At 38.0% G+C, this 19,076-nt stretch overlaps 1 protein-coding gene across 2 annotated transcripts in view; it reads left to right on the top strand.

Moving 5' to 3' along the window:
* MTM1 (myotubularin 1) overlaps window positions 1-19,076 on the top strand; it is a 95,415-nt gene that overhangs the window by 64,790 nt on the left and 11,549 nt on the right. For both annotated transcript variants that reach the window (XM_074278509.1, XM_074278511.1), the window contains exons 7-11: window positions 1,699-1,782; window positions 5,669-5,818; window positions 13,563-13,751; window positions 16,918-17,103; window positions 18,842-19,048. In XM_074278509.1, coding sequence (XP_074134610.1) covers window positions 1,699-1,782; window positions 5,669-5,818; window positions 13,563-13,751; window positions 16,918-17,103; window positions 18,842-19,048 — 816 coding nt within the window. The remainder of the gene's footprint in view (window positions 1-1,698; window positions 1,783-5,668; window positions 5,819-13,562; window positions 13,752-16,917; window positions 17,104-18,841; window positions 19,049-19,076) is intronic.

The following is a 19,076-nucleotide window of genomic DNA, read 5'->3' as shown; positions in this document are numbered from 1 at the left end:
TTTTCTTAATGTTATTGTGAATTCTTGTAAGTAGATTATTGCAAAATTTTTATTTTTATTAAGTGTCACATACATATATAATGCATATCTTTTCAAATGTCATTTCATATCAACATGTTTTGTAATCAAAAAGGGGAAGTTTTCACCTCCAACCCTCAGTTTCCTCCTCTACCAAAGGGAGGAAATTGAACACGATGGTCTCTAAGATTCCTTCTAACCCCAGATCTGTCTGATGTATCACACAGCATAATCAAATATAGCAGAATGCTTTAGAAAATAATTAGAAATCTCTATAGTTCTTTTAGCAACTTTGACTTTTTGTTTAATTTCTTCAGCAAAAAAATTTGGCTACTGAACCAGGGTAGAGGCAAGAGCACTCTGCTGGGAATCAGGAAATCTGGGTTCTGGTCCCAGCTCTGCCACTGACAAGCCATAATACCATTGGGGCGAGATACTGGATCATTTCCCTCACTGGAGCAAGGGGAAATCTTGTACCAGTTTTATAAGGTTATTAAAGAGACATATTGGAGTGCTTTAAGCTTTTTCAAAGAAAAGTGCTGCTCTGTAAAGCTGCTTATTCCTATTGACACAGCCATGAGCATGTTTTGAAAAAGTATGAATTGAAAACTTATAGGACATGAGAGTGTAGAAGATAAGAATGTACCTTAAAAAATGCCAAATATCGAAAAGAAATTAGAATAATCAGAATTTCTTGAGATCATTTCTTTCTGTAGTCATTCTTCCACTTCAGTAAATGGTTCATTTAAACTGTTCCTCCAGTTTCTATTAGGTTTCCCCGGATGGTTTGAGATATTTTGGTGTAAGTTGCTTAAGTTTTATAAAACTTTCTGGATAATTGTCTCTTTTCTTCTGACTTATATCACTGAAACTAGTTCGGAATTTCCCCTATTCCACAAAAGTTTTCCTCTACCTTAACTTGATGTGGAGGTGACATCCTGGGTTCCCAGTGACTACACTGGCAGAGTAGTCACCCATATAAAGCTAGAAAAGCTTCCATTATAGGCCCAGAAGTAGATCTGTGTGCTGTCTGTTATCCTGTAGCCAGGACCAGTATGGCTCAATTCTGAAGGGCTCATCACTAGAAAGTTGATCACCAAGTGATGAACTTTAAGAAATAGTTTCATGAGTTATAGTTTAAAAAAAGAAATCTGATAATAAGGCCTTGGGTGGTAGAGGGGTTGTACTCCTGCTGTATGGTAAAGGACATACCCTTCCACTGGTGAAGTTATGGTCCTCAGAGGTAGGTTAATATAGGTCACGATTTTTAAAACACTTTTAAATTGATAATAATAAATAATAATAAACTTGCCAGCTTCAGTTTTGAGACAACAGCACTTTATTTTAAATATTTTTGCTGTGGAAACCAAAAACATTCTAAATAATAGTTTGGTGAATCAGGAAAAGAACAGAATCATTTAATAAGTAAAATCTTTCTGGACAAAATTCAACATTATTTCCAGGTGTTTTTAATGCTACTCTCCCTACCCCCCCCCATTATTGTTCATTCATTTCTCCTATAAACCTGGTCTAAAAAAAATAACACGTTTAAATATTGCATTATCTGAAAATGTCTGTAGAAATTTGAGGGGAAAAAATTAAAATTATAGAATGTGTTATTAAGATATCATTAGTTCCCTTGCCATCGACAGTAAGTGCTTTGCCCTTGTCTTTTCCTAGCCTTTATTTGCTTTTTTGAATGAAGAAAAATTTCCTGAAAATGGGTGGATGGTCTATAATCCAATTGAAGAATATAGAAGGCAGGTAAGTTGATAAGTACTGTGCCATGATTCCCATATAGCAAATTACAAAAAAAAAAATAATAGTAAATTAAAATAAAAATACACATTGTAATGATCTGTAATTGGTCATGTTCTTTGGAAAGCAGAAATATCCTAATGAGCTTCTGAATTATAACAGAATAATATTATCGAAATTGCAGATAGCATATACTGTACTGTTCAGTTTATTCTGTGATTACTCATACCTTTAGCCTCACATCTTCCCAAGGTCTTAGTTCTCACTTCACCAGGGACCATATTGATTCCATTTCTTTATTTTCCTCTCTACACAATTGAAGAAGATCTTTGCTTTGTGTATAAAATAAATGATTGGCCACTATTATAGATGAGTCTTTGGCACAGCTACTTTATAGTTCATTTTTTATTTCTGCATTAAATTCTTTAGTTTGAGAGACTAACTTTTCTTTCTATACATTAGCAGCAGTTGGTGGCTAATGTAGGCCTTTTCCATACAAACTTGTGAGATTTAAATTGCCTTCCTGAAATTGCTTGCTCTCATAGCTGCTTTATCCAAAGGAAGGTTTGATGAAAGTACATTTTTTTTTTATTCATTTTTCCAAATTATCCCCTCCCTCCCTCCCCTCCCTCCCCCCGATGGCAGGTAATCCCATACATTTTACATGTGTTACAATATAACCTAGATACAATATATGTGTGTAAATACCTTTTTCTTGTTGCACATTAATTATTAGCTTCCGAAGGTATAAGTAACCTGGGTAGATAGACAGTAGTGCTAACAATTTACATGCGCTTCCCAGTGTTCCTTCTCTGGGTGTAGTTATTTCTGTCCATCATTGATCAACTGGAAGTGAGTTGGATCTTCTTTATGTTGAAGATTTCCACTTCCATCAGAATACATCCTCATACAGTATTGTTGTTGAAGTGTATAGTGATCTCCTGGTTCTGCTCATTTCACTCAGCATCAGTTGATGTAAGTCTCTCCAAGCCTCTCTGTATTCCTCCTGCTGCTCATTTCTTACAGAGCAATAATATTCCATAACCTTCATATACCACAATTTACCCAACCATTCTCCAGTTGATGGACATCCATTCAACTTCCAGTTTCTAGCTACAACAAAAAGAGCTGCCACAAACATTTTGGCACATACAGGTCCCTTTCCGCTCTTTAGTATTTCTTTGGGATATAATCCCAATAACAGCAATGCTGGGTCAAAGGGTATGCACAGTTTGATAACTTTTGGGGCATAGTTCCAAATTGCTCTCCAGAATGGCTGGATTCTTTCACAACTCCACCAACAATGTATCAGTGTCCCAGTTTTCCCACATCCCCTCCAACATTCATCATTATTTGTTCCTGTCATCTTAGCCAATCTGACAGGTGTGTAGTGGTATCTCAGAGTTGTCTTAATTTGCATTTCTCTGATCAGTTTGGAACACTCTTTCATATGAGTGGAAATAGTTTCAATTTCATCACCTGAGAATTGTCTGTTCATATCCCTTGACCATTTATCAATTGGAGAATGGTGATGAAAGTACATTATTAGCACTAACAATAAGCTCAGGCTTTTCAGTAGTGCTCCAAGCACATTATGAGCATTAGTGTCATGAACCTCACCCCAACTCTCTGAGCTTAGAATTTGGTACTGAGTCTAGGTTCCTGAAGATTTTATCATTGCGATTTTATAGCTTATGAAACAACAATGACTGATGTAACAGACTAGGAGAAGGTGACACCCTGGTGCTGTGGAAAGGGTGCCAGGCTTGGGGTCCAAGGGAGGGAGTTTGAATCCCACCCTCATCCCTTGTCAGCTGTATACCCTTAGTCAACTGCTCCCCATCACCCTCATTTGTAAAATGGCCTTTAAAGGTCCCTTCTAACTTAAATCTACAAACTCATAAGCATAGAATAATGAAAAGACAAGTGACATTCTCCCACTTGCATCAGGTTTGGACCAAGATCTCTCCTGAGTACACGTCCAACCCTCTTTTCCCAACTCCCTGGTGTCTTACATATTGTCAAGAGATAGACCTCGGACTAAAGGTTGCCTTTGGTACTTCCTTAGCTAAGTGACTATAAGGAAAGGTCTTTTCACTTCTGAGCCTCAATTACTTTGTCAGAGGAGAATAATACTACTTCTGACAGCCTACTCCAGAGGGTTGTTGTGGGGGAAATGCTTTGTAAATCTTTATGTGTCGGAGAAATGGGACACTTGTGTGTTACAGTAGAACCCTAACCTGATGCTGATATGGGGAATAAGCCCTGCATCCATGTAGTTCCTTAAAAGTTTTAGTAAAGAGAGGACTGGGATGTCCTGCTATAAAGAAGAGTTATGATTTTGACCCTTCATAGAACCAAATCTGGAATGTCTAGAGCAATGTACTGTCTCATGATACTTTCTCATTTTCCTAATCGTAACTACATAATTTTAAAAATTATTTGGAGCTGTCGGAGAAGTTTCAAAAATCAAGCCTAAATGTTTTGTATTTGGGTTTTTTCATTGTTTACAATCTTTTGAAATGAAAACTTGGTCTGACTGAAGGAAAATTTCAACCTAAGGACCTTAAAAACAAAACAAAACAAAAACAAACAAACAAACAAAAAACTATGTATTCCTTGGTTTTTTCTAGTTTGGACACTGGATCATCACTTGGTTTGGCATCAGATCCAATGTGCTGGAATTTTGTATTTGAGTGTTAGGTTCTGAAAAGAGTCTGTGAGAGGCATTTATTAGATCCCATAAAAAGGAATTCAATTTGAAATTGACTTACATGATGATTTGTTCTTTCACTCGCAATTTCTGTCTCGACTGGATCGATTTGATGTCAAAGAGGAAACTTTGTTCAGACACATACAACACTTGGACTATTTTTACTTTATTTTTAATTGCCCCAAACTAAGATTTTTTTTCACTTGGAACAACATAGTGCTAGGTTCCAAGATTGTATGCATATATGAAGTGGCAAAAGGATTTGGTGTTGGACAGCTGTTCTGTTCAATCTTTTGGTTTTTTTCTTACTCTCTGCTGGGCTAAGGAGTGTCCAGACTCGGCCCCTCTTGGATCTTGGTTTCTAGGCCCAGATCTCAGGAAAAGGCACAGCTTCCAGCCCCCAAATAGATTCCCTCACTAACTACTTCTTGTGGGTGTAGAAAAAAGTGAAGGAACAAAGGGAAGGAATAGTCCAGCCCCCTTCAGAATTTGAATTTGATGCTGAAATTTATCAGGGTTAAGTTGTAGGGGGGAGTACCATAGGTATCATAGCACCACATTTATAGTCTCTTCAGTTTGCAAGTCAGTGCATTTCCCATACAGCCACAGACTGTAATCAATCCCAAACAACTTTAAGACTCATAGTAGGTGGCAAAATGAGTCTCCCCAAAGGAGTTTCCCTGTATATTTTTCTTGATAGATTTACCCTAGAAATTTTGAATAGACTGGAAAATCTATACCCTTTTGGAAGAAGGAGCAGGAACTTGCTGATTCTCATCTCTACCCTCAAATTGAACACAAAGGCTTTCATTTGGTGGGGAAAGGAAAATATGAGTTTCATTGCTATTATTTAGTCTTAATGTTATATGTAATATGTAAGTAGAAAATAGTAATTTAATGTGAACAGAGAGGCCTCAAATTCAAGGGAACCTCTGCAACTAAAAATCTGCTTATGTCAACCATAAGTGTTTTTCTCCTGTCCTTAACTTTTCTAATTGTCATTGGTGTAGCTTTTCTATGTTAAATCAGTAGGTTATCGCCACCATGTGTTCAGTGCTGAGTACAAAACTAACTCCAAACGAGCAAAATAGTCCCAGAAATGAACTGTGGCCTGGAAGTTAAATTTGAAATTAAATCAAACCTAAAATAATGGAATTTTCTCTTGTTATTTGTTTTAAGGGATTGCCCAATGGCCAGTGGAGAGTATCTTTTGTCAATAAACGCTTTGAAATGTGTGAAACTTATCCTTCTATTCTGGTGGTACCATATCATTCCACAGACGATGATCTCAGGAGAGTTGCAACTTTTAGATCCCGTAATAGAATTCCGGTGAGTCCACCCTAACAAATATAACTTTTATCAAAAAATAACTTTTATTAACTATTTGAGTGTTCCACACTACTCGTGTTCTTGTGACCTAAATGATCTTTGATTTTGGCAAAAGTGTTATATTTTGAAATCTTACTAATTCCAACCCTACTAGTTTAGAACTTGTGATCATTTAAATGTAAGATTGCATATTATCTGGTCTCTAACATGTGTTCTCATCGGGATGCTAGGTAAGTCACTTAAGCTCTCGGACAATTCTGAGGGATTTATAAGTTTGCAGAACAGTTGTAGAACTGTTGGTAGAAGGAGTTTATGTACAACATTGAAATCACAAATCCAAAACCAAAAAAATTCCTATATTGTAGTGCTTATGAATTGATATTGATCTGTACTCTTCCTTATTATCTTACTAGCTACTTTTAAACGGCAGGGGCAGATTAGAGTTAGGGTGGACAGGGTTCCTTCTGCTATACTTGATGGATCACGAAGATCACAGAATTTGAGAATTGGAAAGAAGCTCAGCAGATATCTACTTCAACCACATTCAGAAGGTAATCCCCATTAAAACACATCAAGCTTCAAGCAGGGAAACTCATCACCTCTCAAGGCAGTTCATTCCATTCCTGATGTTACACTTAAAGTTGTCTCTTTGCATCTTTAATCCATTATTTCTGGGAACCAAACAGAGGAAGTCTAATCGTCCTTCACGTGACTACCCTTGATTTACTTGAAAATAGCTCTCAAGTCTTTCCTGAATAGTCTCTTTTCTAGGCTAAATATCCCCATTTGCTTTCATCAGTCTTTTGTGTTATTATAGACTCAATAATCTTTCCCATCCCAGTTGCCTCCTTCCTTCATAACCCCCATCTTTTCAATAACTTTCTTAAATTTCAGTTGCAGAGACCAGAATTGAACACTGTACTCAAAATGAGATCTGACAAAGACAATGTTGTGGGATTATCACTGAATTATTATTAGAAGCTGTTGCCTATCTTATTGTACCCCAAGATTATTTTAGCTTTTTGACTGCCACATCACACTGCTGGTTTGGGTTTGTGATTTCATTGCTGTACATAAGTTCTTGCTCCCAATAGAATCCTGCAACTGTTCTGCAACTCACAATCCCAGAAAATTTTCTGAGAGCTTCAGTGACTTCCCCAGGATCTCACCGAGATCATGGAAAAACTCCTAGATCTTTTTCAGAGTAACTGCTAACTATGCCCCCCCATCACACACTTGTGACTTGAATTTTTTTTTAATATCCAAATGATAAGACTGGAAGATAAGATAATTGAACTTCATTCATAGATTCAGCCCAGTGTTCTAGTCTCTCAAGATTTTTTTGGACTCTTACTCGTCCAATGTGTTAGATCTTAGTTTTATGTCAGCTGCAGATTTGATAAACATGCCATCTGTGACTAAAGTCATTGATAAGTTCCCTAGGATGCTTCCTGGAGACCTTCTGTTCATAAGTACTCTGAGTCAGGCCATCCAACCAATTCTGACCCCATCTACTTCTGTTCTCATCTAATCCACGACTCTCCATCTTTTCTTTTTTTTTGATAATATTTTATTTTTCCAATAATATGGAAAGACAATTTTTAACATTTTTACAAAATTTTGAGTTCCAACTTTTTCTCCTCTTCTTCTCCCCTCCTCTCCCCCTCCACACTTTTTTTTTTGTGCTGAGGCAATTGGGGTTAAGTGAATTATCCAGGGCCACACAGCTAGGAAATTAAGTGTCTGAGATCAGATTTGAACTCAGGTCCTCCTGACTTCAAGGCTGGTGCTCTATCCACTGCACCACCTAACTGCATCCCCTCTCCTCTTTTTAAAACAAGAAGTAATTTAATATAGGTTACATATATGTAATCATCTCCCTCTTCTTCAGAAACAGTCTGAAATACTTTAGCAAAAGCTTTGCATAAGTCTGAGCAAACTATATTCATGGCATTCCTTTCATCTACCAGTTTTATAATGCTGTTCCCCCTCAAAAGCGAATTAAAGTTAGTCTGGTACGACCCATTCTTGATGAAAGCACCATGTAGGCTCTTTATTGTTTTGTTTAATATATGAAGTCATCCAAAACATTTTCGCACTTTAAACAAGAAGAAGGAGAAGGAGCAGGACAAAAATGTGCTCCAGTCTAAATTTAGAGTCTATCTGAAATTTGAATGGCTACAATTTTTCATTAGGAATCCTTTGGAATTGTTATTGAACAGAATGTTTTAGAGTTGATCATTTTTACAATGATCATATTGCTGCTACTGTGTTCCCTTAATTCTGCTCACTTCATTCTCCATTAGTTTATATGTCTTCCCAGGTTTTTCTGAAACCATCCCCTTCATTATTTATTTCTTATTGCACAAGAGTATTCCATCACATTCACATACCACAACTTGTTCAGCCATTCCCCAATGGATGGGCGTCTTCTAGTTTCCAACACGTTGCTACCTCAGAAAGAGCTACTGCGAATGCTTTTGAACATATGGATTGCCCTTTTCCTTTTTCTTCAGTTTTTTTGGCACATCGACCTAATAACAGCGTTGTGCTGGGTAAAAGGGATGCAAAGTTTTTATAGCCTTTTGAGCATCGGATCCAAATTATTTTCCAGAATGGTTGGACTAGTTCATAGCTCCGCTAGTAGGTGTTATTAGGGTCCTTATTTTCCCATATCCCCTCCAACCATGCTGGATTTTTGTAATCACCATTTCCTTTTCCAGATATTCAAAAGCTATCTCTAGAGTTTTTCCAGGCTCAAAATCAAGCTCACCGGCCCACAGTTTACAGATTCTTGTCTCTTTGCTTTTTTGAAAACTGAATTAGCATTTCCCCTCCTCTGATCTTATAGTACCTACCCTTCCCGCTTTCTATATTTCAGATATTGACAGTAGCTCATTGGGTTGACCCCTGGGGAGCAATTTTTTTTATCTTAAAAGGTTTGTTGATACTCTGAGATGTGCTGTGTACGTAATATTTTTATTGTGTTGACATTTTGAATTATTTATCCGTCTGCAAATTTCCAGGTCTTATCAGTCAGAGAAATCTATTCTGAAATTGGTAGCTTTTTCAAAAGGAAGACTTAAGAAATTAAGAGTTCTTTAGGCCTGCTGTTAACATCTGAGTCTAGCAGCTCGTGTGCTTTAAAGAATACTTATGGGATACAATTATGGAATGTAGACCTAATGTGAATTATTTCTTAAATTAATTTCTCCTTCTTGGTATCTGTACATGTCTTAATCAACAAGCATTGAGATCTGCCTGCTCTGCTAGTACCTAGCACAGGGCACAGTGCAAGGTGCTGGGCTTAGAAAAAGAAAAGCAAAACTGTCCCTGGGAGTCTTACATTCTAACAGAGTAGACAACATATAGATATGTAGGAATATATAAAACATAAAGTAAGGGAAGATGGCACTAATAGCTTGGAGGACTAGAAAGTCTTTCTATAAGAGTTTCATTTGAACTGAATCTTGAAGGAAAGCAGGAATTCCAAGAGCAGAATTAAGGATTAGGAGCATTTGAGACATTGACAATGGCCAGTACAAAGTCACGGAGAAGAGAAACGAGTTGTGTGAGCAACAATAGTTAGGGTAGCTAAAGGGAAGTACTATTAGAGGGCTGAAAAAGTAGGAATAGATCAGGTTTTAAAGAATTGTAAATACCAAAGAGAAGAGTTGATATTTCATAGGGAGCTAATGTAGTATGTTATAGGGTGATACAGTCAGGGCTGTACTTCAGGGAAGTTACTTTGGCAACTGTGTGGAGGATAGTTTAGAGTAGAGAGAAAGTTGAATCAGGGGAACCAAATGGAAGGCTATTGCCTAGGACAGATGAGATTGAATAAGGGCTTGAACTAGAAGAGTTTATGAGAGAAGAATTAATGAGATAGGAGATATAAGCAAGAGAAGTTGTGGAGATTGGAACAACATGATTTGGCAATTGATTGACTTTGTGGGATGAATAAAGAGCCAAGGATTGGTGCTGAAGTTTTAGCCCTAGTGACCAGGTTCATGGTGCCCCTCAGCAGAAACAGGGAAGTTTGGGGGAGGGTTTGGTTTGGGGAGGAAAGATTAAGAATTTTTTTTCTGGATAAGTTGGAGTTGAGGTGCCATGGCACATTGTTGGCATTGCTCAACTGGAATGTAGGGGAGAAGCTAAACTGGATATATAGATGTGGGGGGTCATTTACATAGACGTGATAATGGAACACATAGGAAGTGATGAGGTCACCAAGTAAGAGCGAGGCAAGAAAAGAAGGCCCAGGTCAGAGCCTTGGTGTGTATTCAGTTAGACGGTGTGCAATGCATGAAGATCCAGGAATGGAGACTTCGGAACTAAGTGGTAGAAGAAGAGCCAGTGGACAGCAGTATCAAAAACTGCAGAAGACTGAGGATTTGAGAAAAGGCTGTTGGTTTTAGCAAATGAGTAAGCATTAGTAACGTTGCCCAGAGCAGTTGCAGTTCAGTAAGCAGATTAGAAGCCAGATTGTAGAAGAGGGTGAGAGGAGAGGAAGTAGAAGTGATCAATGTAGCCAGCTTTTTCTAGGAGTTTGGCTAAGAAAGGAAGATGGATATGGATGAATATGGAGATATATATATAGATAGATAGATAGATAGATAGATAGATATACATATATATCTATCTATCTATCTATATATATATATACATATACAGATGTATGTCTACATATATACAGATATGTCTATCTATATAAATATATATTATATATATTAAATATATTATACAGATGTATGTCTACACGCATACATCTGAACACACAGATATATATGTAAAGGATGGCATAGCTAGGATCCAGGGGGGGGGTTTCAAATATGAGGGGGGAATTGGCCATGTTTGTATGTAATAAGGAACCAGAAGAGATAGAAGACAAAGCAGATGGAGGAATTGACTGTAGGAGTAATTTGCTGCCACCGGAGCATGCACATGGCTGCGGGCAGATGGCAGGAAGGCTTGAGGGGATGGCTCCATGACTTGATAGGATGTGGAGGGGAAATGGGCGGGAGGGAGGGGTTTTCTTTACAGTTTTTCCCTAGTGCCTGGCATGTAGAAAATATTTTAAAAAAATATCCAGTAGACCGACTGGCATGTGAGGCCAGCTCCTAGACAGTTAATGTGGTACTCCTGCTTGCATTTGCCTAGTCACCAGGCACCTGGGTTATTGAAAAGAAATCGTTCTTTTTGTGTCCTCTTCTGCATCTCCCCTCCCAGCCTTTTGTGCACAAGGGCCATCTTTTTAACAGATCAGTATTAAACTAGTGGAAAATGGTGTCAAGGGATTGTGAGATGAGGGAGCTCGAGCTGAATGCCCTTTCCTTCTCAGGTTACCTTGTATCTTGTCCGTATGTAGTCGGTAGATACCCTATTTGTTTATGTGCTGTCATTTCTATTGGAATGGAAATTTCTTGGGGCAGGTAGTGGCATTATAATGATAGAGTGCCAGACCTGGAGTTAGGAAGACCCGAGTTCAAATACTAGCTGGCTGATCCTGGGCAAGTCACTTTACCCTGTTTGTCTTAGTTGCTTCCTCTATAAAATGAACTGCAGAAGGAAATGGCAAAGGATTCTAGTATCTGTATGAACAAAATCCCAATTGGGGCCACAGAGAATCAGAGATGACCAGAAATGACCACCGCAACAACGTAAGTTTCTTGAGGTCAGGGGCTGCTTGTTTTCGATCTCTGTAGCTTAGCATTTAGCATGGTGCCTGCTGTACCCAAAGGGCTTAATAAAATATTTGTTGATTGATGAAAGTAGGAGAGGAGATTCTCAACTGAGGAACTAAGAGGATAATGGACAATGAAAACTAAACTGACCGTATTTGAAGAGGTACACAGTTCTTGGCTCTGATTACAACACTGTCTTGCTACAGCCAAGGTCGCGGAGTCAGCCTTCACAGTCTCGTTGGTTTTGTTCTTCCCCACCTTGCCCAAGCTTGGATGCCTCACTACACTGGACCGTGTAATCACAAAATGCCCTAGGGTATAGCCCTAACTCTTACTAGAAAAATAGTACATCAAAAAAAAAAAAAAAGAAAGAAAAGAAAAGAAAAATAGTACATCCCTTTTTGGTGGCATTTACATACACATTTTTGGATGTGAAAGACAAACCAGATTATACTAGAAGGTTATTAGCTTGCATTTGTTCCCCAAGATATTGTCTAACAGAAGCTTGTTGTTGTCAGCCAGGCCTTCCTCCCAAGGTTTTCTTCTTAGTGAGGCTTTATCCTAGAGTGCTCAGAAGCAGTTCCCTGACTTCATCCTCACAGATCCTGGCTCTTTGCCTTTCTCACTGAGTTGCCATCATTATAAACTTAGAAGCCCAAGCCAGAGACTTTCCTCTTCCTTTTTGGAAGTTGGCTTTTGTTGGTTCTGGTGAGAAATCCTATCTTTATAAAGATGACTTTGGATCTTACGCTTTATAGTTTTATTTAAACTCCAATTTCTTGACAGACCCAGAAAATGTGTGTACCTTCAATTATGGGTCTAACAAAATTAATTCTAGGTATCATTTGATATTTGATTTTTAAAGGTGCCTCTTAGAAAGAAAGAAAGCAGAAAGTGAAATTAGAATTATGGTATAACAAAACCAAATTACTAATATAATATACGATAACACTTCATTTATCTCATAGCCAGAGAAAATGAGTTATTCAACATAACTGATTTATTCTTTTTAAATGTTGAAATCTTTACTATTTGGATGTGGATATTTCTAAAACATATTCCTCTTCCTTGTTCTCATTGCTGTGAACATAAAATAACTATTCCTTTGAGTTCTTCCTTCAAATGATACCAAATACGTATCAAGGACCTTAAGCTAAATTGCCCAAGACTTCTGTGCATGCTTTTCAAATTTTTTCCTTCTTTTTCATAATTTTTCTGTTCCTTCCTTCCTTCCCTGTCAGAAGTGTTCCTTCTTGCTGTTGTCAGCAGACTGCTTCTAAGACTTTCCCTTAGTGCCCTCTTATTCCCCAGTTTCCTGCTTCTAATCTGATAGGAACTAAGAAACCAAATCACTTGTTTATTAGTATGTTTAAAATGAGAGTAAAGAATCTCAGAATAAAAGACTGAGGAATTTTCCCTGGAAAAAAAAAAAAGGAGCCTACACATTACTGCTGAAAATCAGAAAGTCATCATGTGTTCAGAGAGAGATCTTTTGATTGCCATTTCTCACATACATACACCAGCAGCCTCCCTATCCCAGTCCAGATTCCTTCTGGGCCCCTTGAAGTATTCTAAATGGTTGTTGGCCAGAAGGGACTTGCCGAGTTTGTATAGAAAATAATTTTCTATTTATTTTTCCTGAGGCAATTGGGATCAAGTGACTTGCCTAGGACCACACAACTAGGAAGTATCGAGTGTCTGAGGCCAGATATGAACTCAGGTGCTCCTGACTTCAGCACTGCTGCTCTATGCACTGCACCACCTAGCTGCCCCTAGCAAATAATTTTCAAAACTACTTCTCTGTGAATATGATAGCTTCAGAGGTACAATAAAAATGTCTTTTTAAGTGATGAAATCTATTTTTAATCAATGTAATTCAACCTAATCATACTATGTGATATTTTCAGAAGTGTTCTTGGAGTGCTATGGAGGGAGGAAAGAACCATAAAATTGAATGTAAATAATAATAGTTTTTGGCGGATTGATATGCTTTCCTTCACAGTGGTATACATTTTATTGGCGTGCTTCTCAGTGGCTGACAGTGTCTGAACTTTTCCTAGGTGCTGTCCTGGATTCATCCAGAAAATAAGAATGTCATCATGCGCTGCAGTCAGCCTCTTGTTGGCATGGGTGGTAAAAGGAATAAAGATGATGAAAAGTATCTTGATATTATCAGGGAGGCTAATGGACAGATTTCCAAACTTGCGATCTTTGATGCAAGACCCAGTGTGAATGCAGTAGCCAACAAGGTAAGCATATTAGTTAATGACCTGATTGGAATTGGTTTGGTTTTTCTTAAATAGAAAGTATTTTATAGGTGAGTGTTATTTTTTATTAATTAAAATTAATAAAGCTCAGAGACTGCATTAGTCAGAACTGGAAAAAAAATCATAGTAATCATAGAATACTCCATCTACAACTGAAAGGAACCAAGGCCGCAGTCCAATCTTCTCATTTTTTAGATGAGGAAACTGAGGCTGTGGTGGTAAGGATCATTAAGTCCAGCTCCCTCGATTTACAGCAGAGAAAATGGGGAGGGTCAAAGGGTAAAAGTGAAAGTCAATACTAAACTGAAATAAAAACATTTTTGTTTGTTTAAGGGGATAGTTTGGACCACAGAATGGATTTTGGTAAAATTAGTTTTGTGTGATATGTTATATTGTAGTCTAGCCATTTAAATAGCAGTCAGTACATTCTAAGGCAGCTAGAATAGCCTAGCTTTGTACTTCAGGACATTTGAACACACTACTGCTGTGACAGGGTATAAAGCTTTACTCAAAGCTATCAAAAGATAAAATTATTATAAATCCTAATCTTATATACCTCCATTCTCTGTGTGTATGTAGTAGTAGTATCTCAGTTCTCTGGCCTGTTTGAAGATATGTGTCATATAAAAGGATTTTCCACATGACTGAAGCTTACCCTTTTAAGTGTTAGTCTTTTTTATTTTAAATGTTTTTGATACAAACCTTATAAGATGGAACACTTTTCTACCCCCTTATGTGGAGGTTCCTGAAAACAAATTGAACATTATCTTGATAGCTAAGGAAGAATATCCATTATTGCTTGCATTGGGCACCCTTGGGACCCATTGAGATGTGAAAGGCTATTTGCCCCCTACACTAAATGGCTCCAGGTTGAATGGGAGTGGTTGGTTTTTTAGCTCCCTGTCTACCTTTGATAGTTCTTGTCATGGGCGGAGGGAGGCCTCCCTCCTTCTGATATCTATAGAGCTGTCAGCTATCATTTCTTACTACTCTCCTTTTGCCTAGGGATACCTAAAGTGTATCTCTATTTGTTTATAATGCAGAGGGCAACCACCTTGCCAGGTAGACTCCTGAGCATTGGCTTTGGAGGGAGAGGTTTGACCTCTGGTTCTACTGCTTATCTGTGAGATCTTAGGCAAGTTATTTAACCTTGCTGGGCCTCAGTTCCCTCATCTGGCAATGAAGGAGTTGCACTAGCTGAACTCCACAGTCTATGATCCCGTGATAGTGTCTGGAATGAAACAAGACTCTGTAAAGCTTTCAGTGCTTCTGTAAGTGTTGCCTCCTTACCCATTAATCATGAAAGATCTGATCCCAGGTAAGCTCCTCAGCATGTTTCTGGCTGCCTGTCTGTGCTATCATGAATTCAGATAATATTAGGATTAGTACAAATCCAATGCAATTTAAAAGGAGATACCTACTGCTGGAAGAAAAACCCATAATGCCCTTCGAAGCCAAATGTGGACTTGTTGGATTGGCCCCAGTTCTACAATATAGACTTTCTGTTCCTTTCCGCCAGGATTAGTTAACAGAGTTAGTGGCATATATAAAATTATACTTTATTTCCATGGAAATCTTTTTAAAATATCAAGGTATTCGAAAGGTAGTTGTAAACTTTGAAAGCCATATTTGAATTTGTGGAACAAGTCAGTCTTATCTCTATCCAAATTCAATTCTGTCTGCATCTGTACTTAGTAAAACTATATCACTCTCCATGAATGCTGAAATAGTAAAGTTGGTAGTGACTATTTACAAATTTGGGTTCAAGTCATGACCCTGGCACTCGCCACCTAGATGAATTTGATACACTCATGACCTGAAGGGCCCGACATCTCATCACTCACTTGGCTGCAGCACTCCAGGACTCCTGACTTTGGCTACAATGCCTCCAATGCAGACTTTCCCTGACCCCTTGGTCTTCAGGTTCCTCATCTTCCTCTGTCATGTTATAAGCTCCTTAAGGGCAAGAATTGCCTTTTTTCTCCAGATTTCTATTCCCGGTGCTTAGCATGTTGTATTGATTGGCAATATCTCCATCTGTCCACATCATCACCACATGCTTCACTCTCATGTTCTCAAACTCGACCACCCTCAAATGCTCCATTTCAAATCTACCTTCCCCTTCCACTCTGCTCTCTAGAATGCCTTCTCCATAATTAATAAACTTCTTTTCATCTGAAACCATTTCCTTTCTCATTCCCTCCATCTTCTAGCACTCACTAAGATCCAGCTTCCACTTGTTGAGGAAAAGGTGACCATACCTGGCCATCCTTTCGAAAGTGGTTGTGCTTTCACCCATATCTCAGACCCATTGGTTGTAGTGGGGAGTCAGAAGACTCCACGCTCCCCATTGCCTTCCTTCTACCATCATCATCATCCGTCTCCTTCTTTGAGGTTCATTCAATCCAGTCGATATTCTGGATGTTTGATGCCTGACTTAGTCTCCTTCCTCCTTCTTGTCTCTCCTTTCCCCTCTCCCCCTCCTTATGGCCACTGCATCATTTCCCTCCAAGAGTTAGAAATAGACAGGAAAGAGAACTTTTATGTGACATCTGTAATGTGACTGTCCTTTTTCAATCATGTTTTCTTGGCAAACAGCCTTACTAATGCCTTCTTGCTCACCCTTTAATAGTCACCTTGAGTTAGTGTATACTTTCCATCTTTACTAGCCTTTGGTGGAGATGACTGTTCCTTCAAAGTTTTCAAGCCTTTTCCCTAGGATGTGCCGAAACGCAGACCACTGTTTTCTTTAAACAGATGGACACTATGGTTTTTACACATAAATCATTGTTCCTTTTCACAATGGCAGGATGATCCAATACTAAGTGGAACAGATTTTAAAATGAGAAGCCATAGTAATAAACCAGCTTTCCTCTCCTCTCCTAAGTATTTAATGCTGACCAAAAAGAAGACTTTAGTTACATTGTTTAAAAAATCATTTGGAATATAAAATCAGGCATATTTATTTCTCCCTCCTTGTCACAGAGTGTATTCTCTTTCCATGAGTAATTCACTTTAATTTTTTACCTGTGTATAAATTGTGTAGAAGGTAGACCTTTCAAGGCCTGCCCCATTTACTTCAATTCAATTGTAAAAGATGTGTGATTATAAAGCACTTTGAAAACATTGTATATTTTTTCTTTCTTAGGCAACAGGGGGAGGATATGAAAGTGATGATGTCTATCACAATGCAGAAATTTTCTTCCTGGATATTCACAATATTCATGTCATGAGAGAATCCTTAAGAAAACTGAAGGATATCGTTTATCCTAATGTAGAAGAATCTCATTGGCTATCAAGTTTGGAGTCAACTCATTGGCTAGAACATGTCAAAGTAAGTCCACTTTGAAAATTAAAGTCAGGGACTTTTAAATTTATGTTATTGTCAACTAATTTGTGAAATGTTTATATTTGGAGTAATGGACATTCGAATTTGTTACCGCTGTTCATTTATTGAATACAGCCTAGTATGGCACTGAATTGGCAGTACATGTTAATCCTGGAAATTGGCTGCCTGATCGATACTTTCTGGAAGTGAGAGACATGGTTTAAATAAAGGAAGTAGCCCTGATGAATCTGGATTCAGGTGTTTCTTTAATTGAGACTCTCCCACACGCATTCTAATGAGCTTCATCGTGCTTTTAGGGCACCGATAAGCTTATTATACATTCTCTGGTGTATTATGCTTATATTGTTTCTTTAAAAACATTCTCTTTAGCTTAGGATCATGATATTTGATAAGAAAGGGGGGGGGGGATTTCCAAGAAGGAAGGCTCTAATGGGATTTAGTGATTGATTGGAGGTAGGGAGAGAAGGAAAGGAAAACTAAGGTTTTAAGACTAAGTGGTAAGAATGATAAAACCTCATTAACAACAGTTTGATTTTACACTTGACTTTTTCCTTGACTGGTCCTAGATTAATGTGGTTTTATTGAGGTACTACAGTCAAAGGAAAAATACTGGGCTTGTCACATGACCATTAGAATTTTGAGAGTTCTTTTCCTATAGACTATAGAACTGATCAGTTGTAATGATAACACAAACATTTGAATGGACTGACTCAAGACTTGTCTGGCCAGCTGCGTGGTACCACTAGGGCAATGGGCATTTTTTACCACTTGGTTCCATTGTAGATAGCCCAGTCTTTTCTAGTCACTGAGGTGAGGCCTTTATCATGTTTTGGTTCTGGAGTTCCTTGTGATTAGTATGGTGTTATCTGTATATAACATGAGGAGAACCCTATAGGGAGGGAATCCTTTTCTGTGTGATCTCTGGGCCTACATCTCCCCTGCCACTGGTGACTACCTTTGGGAGGAGAGCCTTTAGGGCTGCATTTTATTCTGATGAGTCAGAGGAGTTTTTTTAAGCTCAATGAACAATAAACTCAATGGAATCTTATATTCTTGCCACTTGTGTGCCAGCTTATTGTGGAAAATCCTTTGTGAAAGGCCTGCCTATTTCCTCTTCAGACTATTGACAGAGGTTTTCGAGAGATGAGAAATTGGCACTTGGTGGTATTTTCTTGGTCACCCTTTTTGCCCATCATTTTTTCCTTTCTTTTGCAGCCTCTTAGCTATTCAACTTGCTTGTTAAATCATCTCTTCTTGAGCAGAGATGTTCTCTGCAAATTTTGCTGTCCTCCCTCTAGAAAAATGTCAGTGGATCCGGCCTGCTTCCCTTCTCTTCTTTGTCTTTCTAGTTCCAAGAACATGGAATCCAGTGTGATTGGACTTGGAGGCCACTTTACTCCAAATTCTCTGGAGTCATTTTCCTCAATTTTTTGTTCACTATTCCTTCACATAATCTCCTTCATGTTCATAAATACATCCATGTAAGCAAATTCAGTAGGAATTTTTCCACTTCTTGAGTGAATTTAGATTGGAGAAAACCAGCTGATTCTAGATGTCCAAATCTTCCATGCTTAGAAATTTCTCTGTTCCAGAAATAATTTTTTTTAAATAGAGGTTTTGCTGATATTTAAAAATAAATTTTAATCACAGAAATATTTTTCTTCATCTTAATTATCAGCATTTTTTTAAAGTGTTTTGTTTTGTTTTGTTTTTTGCTTAACAGTTTGTCTTAACAGGAGCTATTCAAGTTGCAGATAAAGTGGCCTCTGGGAGAAGCTCAGTATTGGTGCATTGCAGTGATGGATGGGATAGAACCGCACAACTCACATCTCTAGCCATGTTAATGTTAGACAGCTACTACCGGACCATTATAGGATTTGAAGTATTGATACAAAAAGAGTGGATAAGCTTTGGACACAAATTTGCATCGGTAATTTTGTTGTTGTATTAGAGTTTAA

This window comes from Sminthopsis crassicaudata, chromosome X (assembly GCF_048593235.1).
Source record: "Sminthopsis crassicaudata isolate SCR6 chromosome X, ASM4859323v1, whole genome shotgun sequence".
Taxonomy (NCBI): domain Eukaryota; kingdom Metazoa; phylum Chordata; class Mammalia; order Dasyuromorphia; family Dasyuridae; genus Sminthopsis; species Sminthopsis crassicaudata.
The sequence above is the reverse complement of the archived record's forward strand: the minus strand, read 5'-3'. Positions and strand labels throughout refer to the sequence as shown.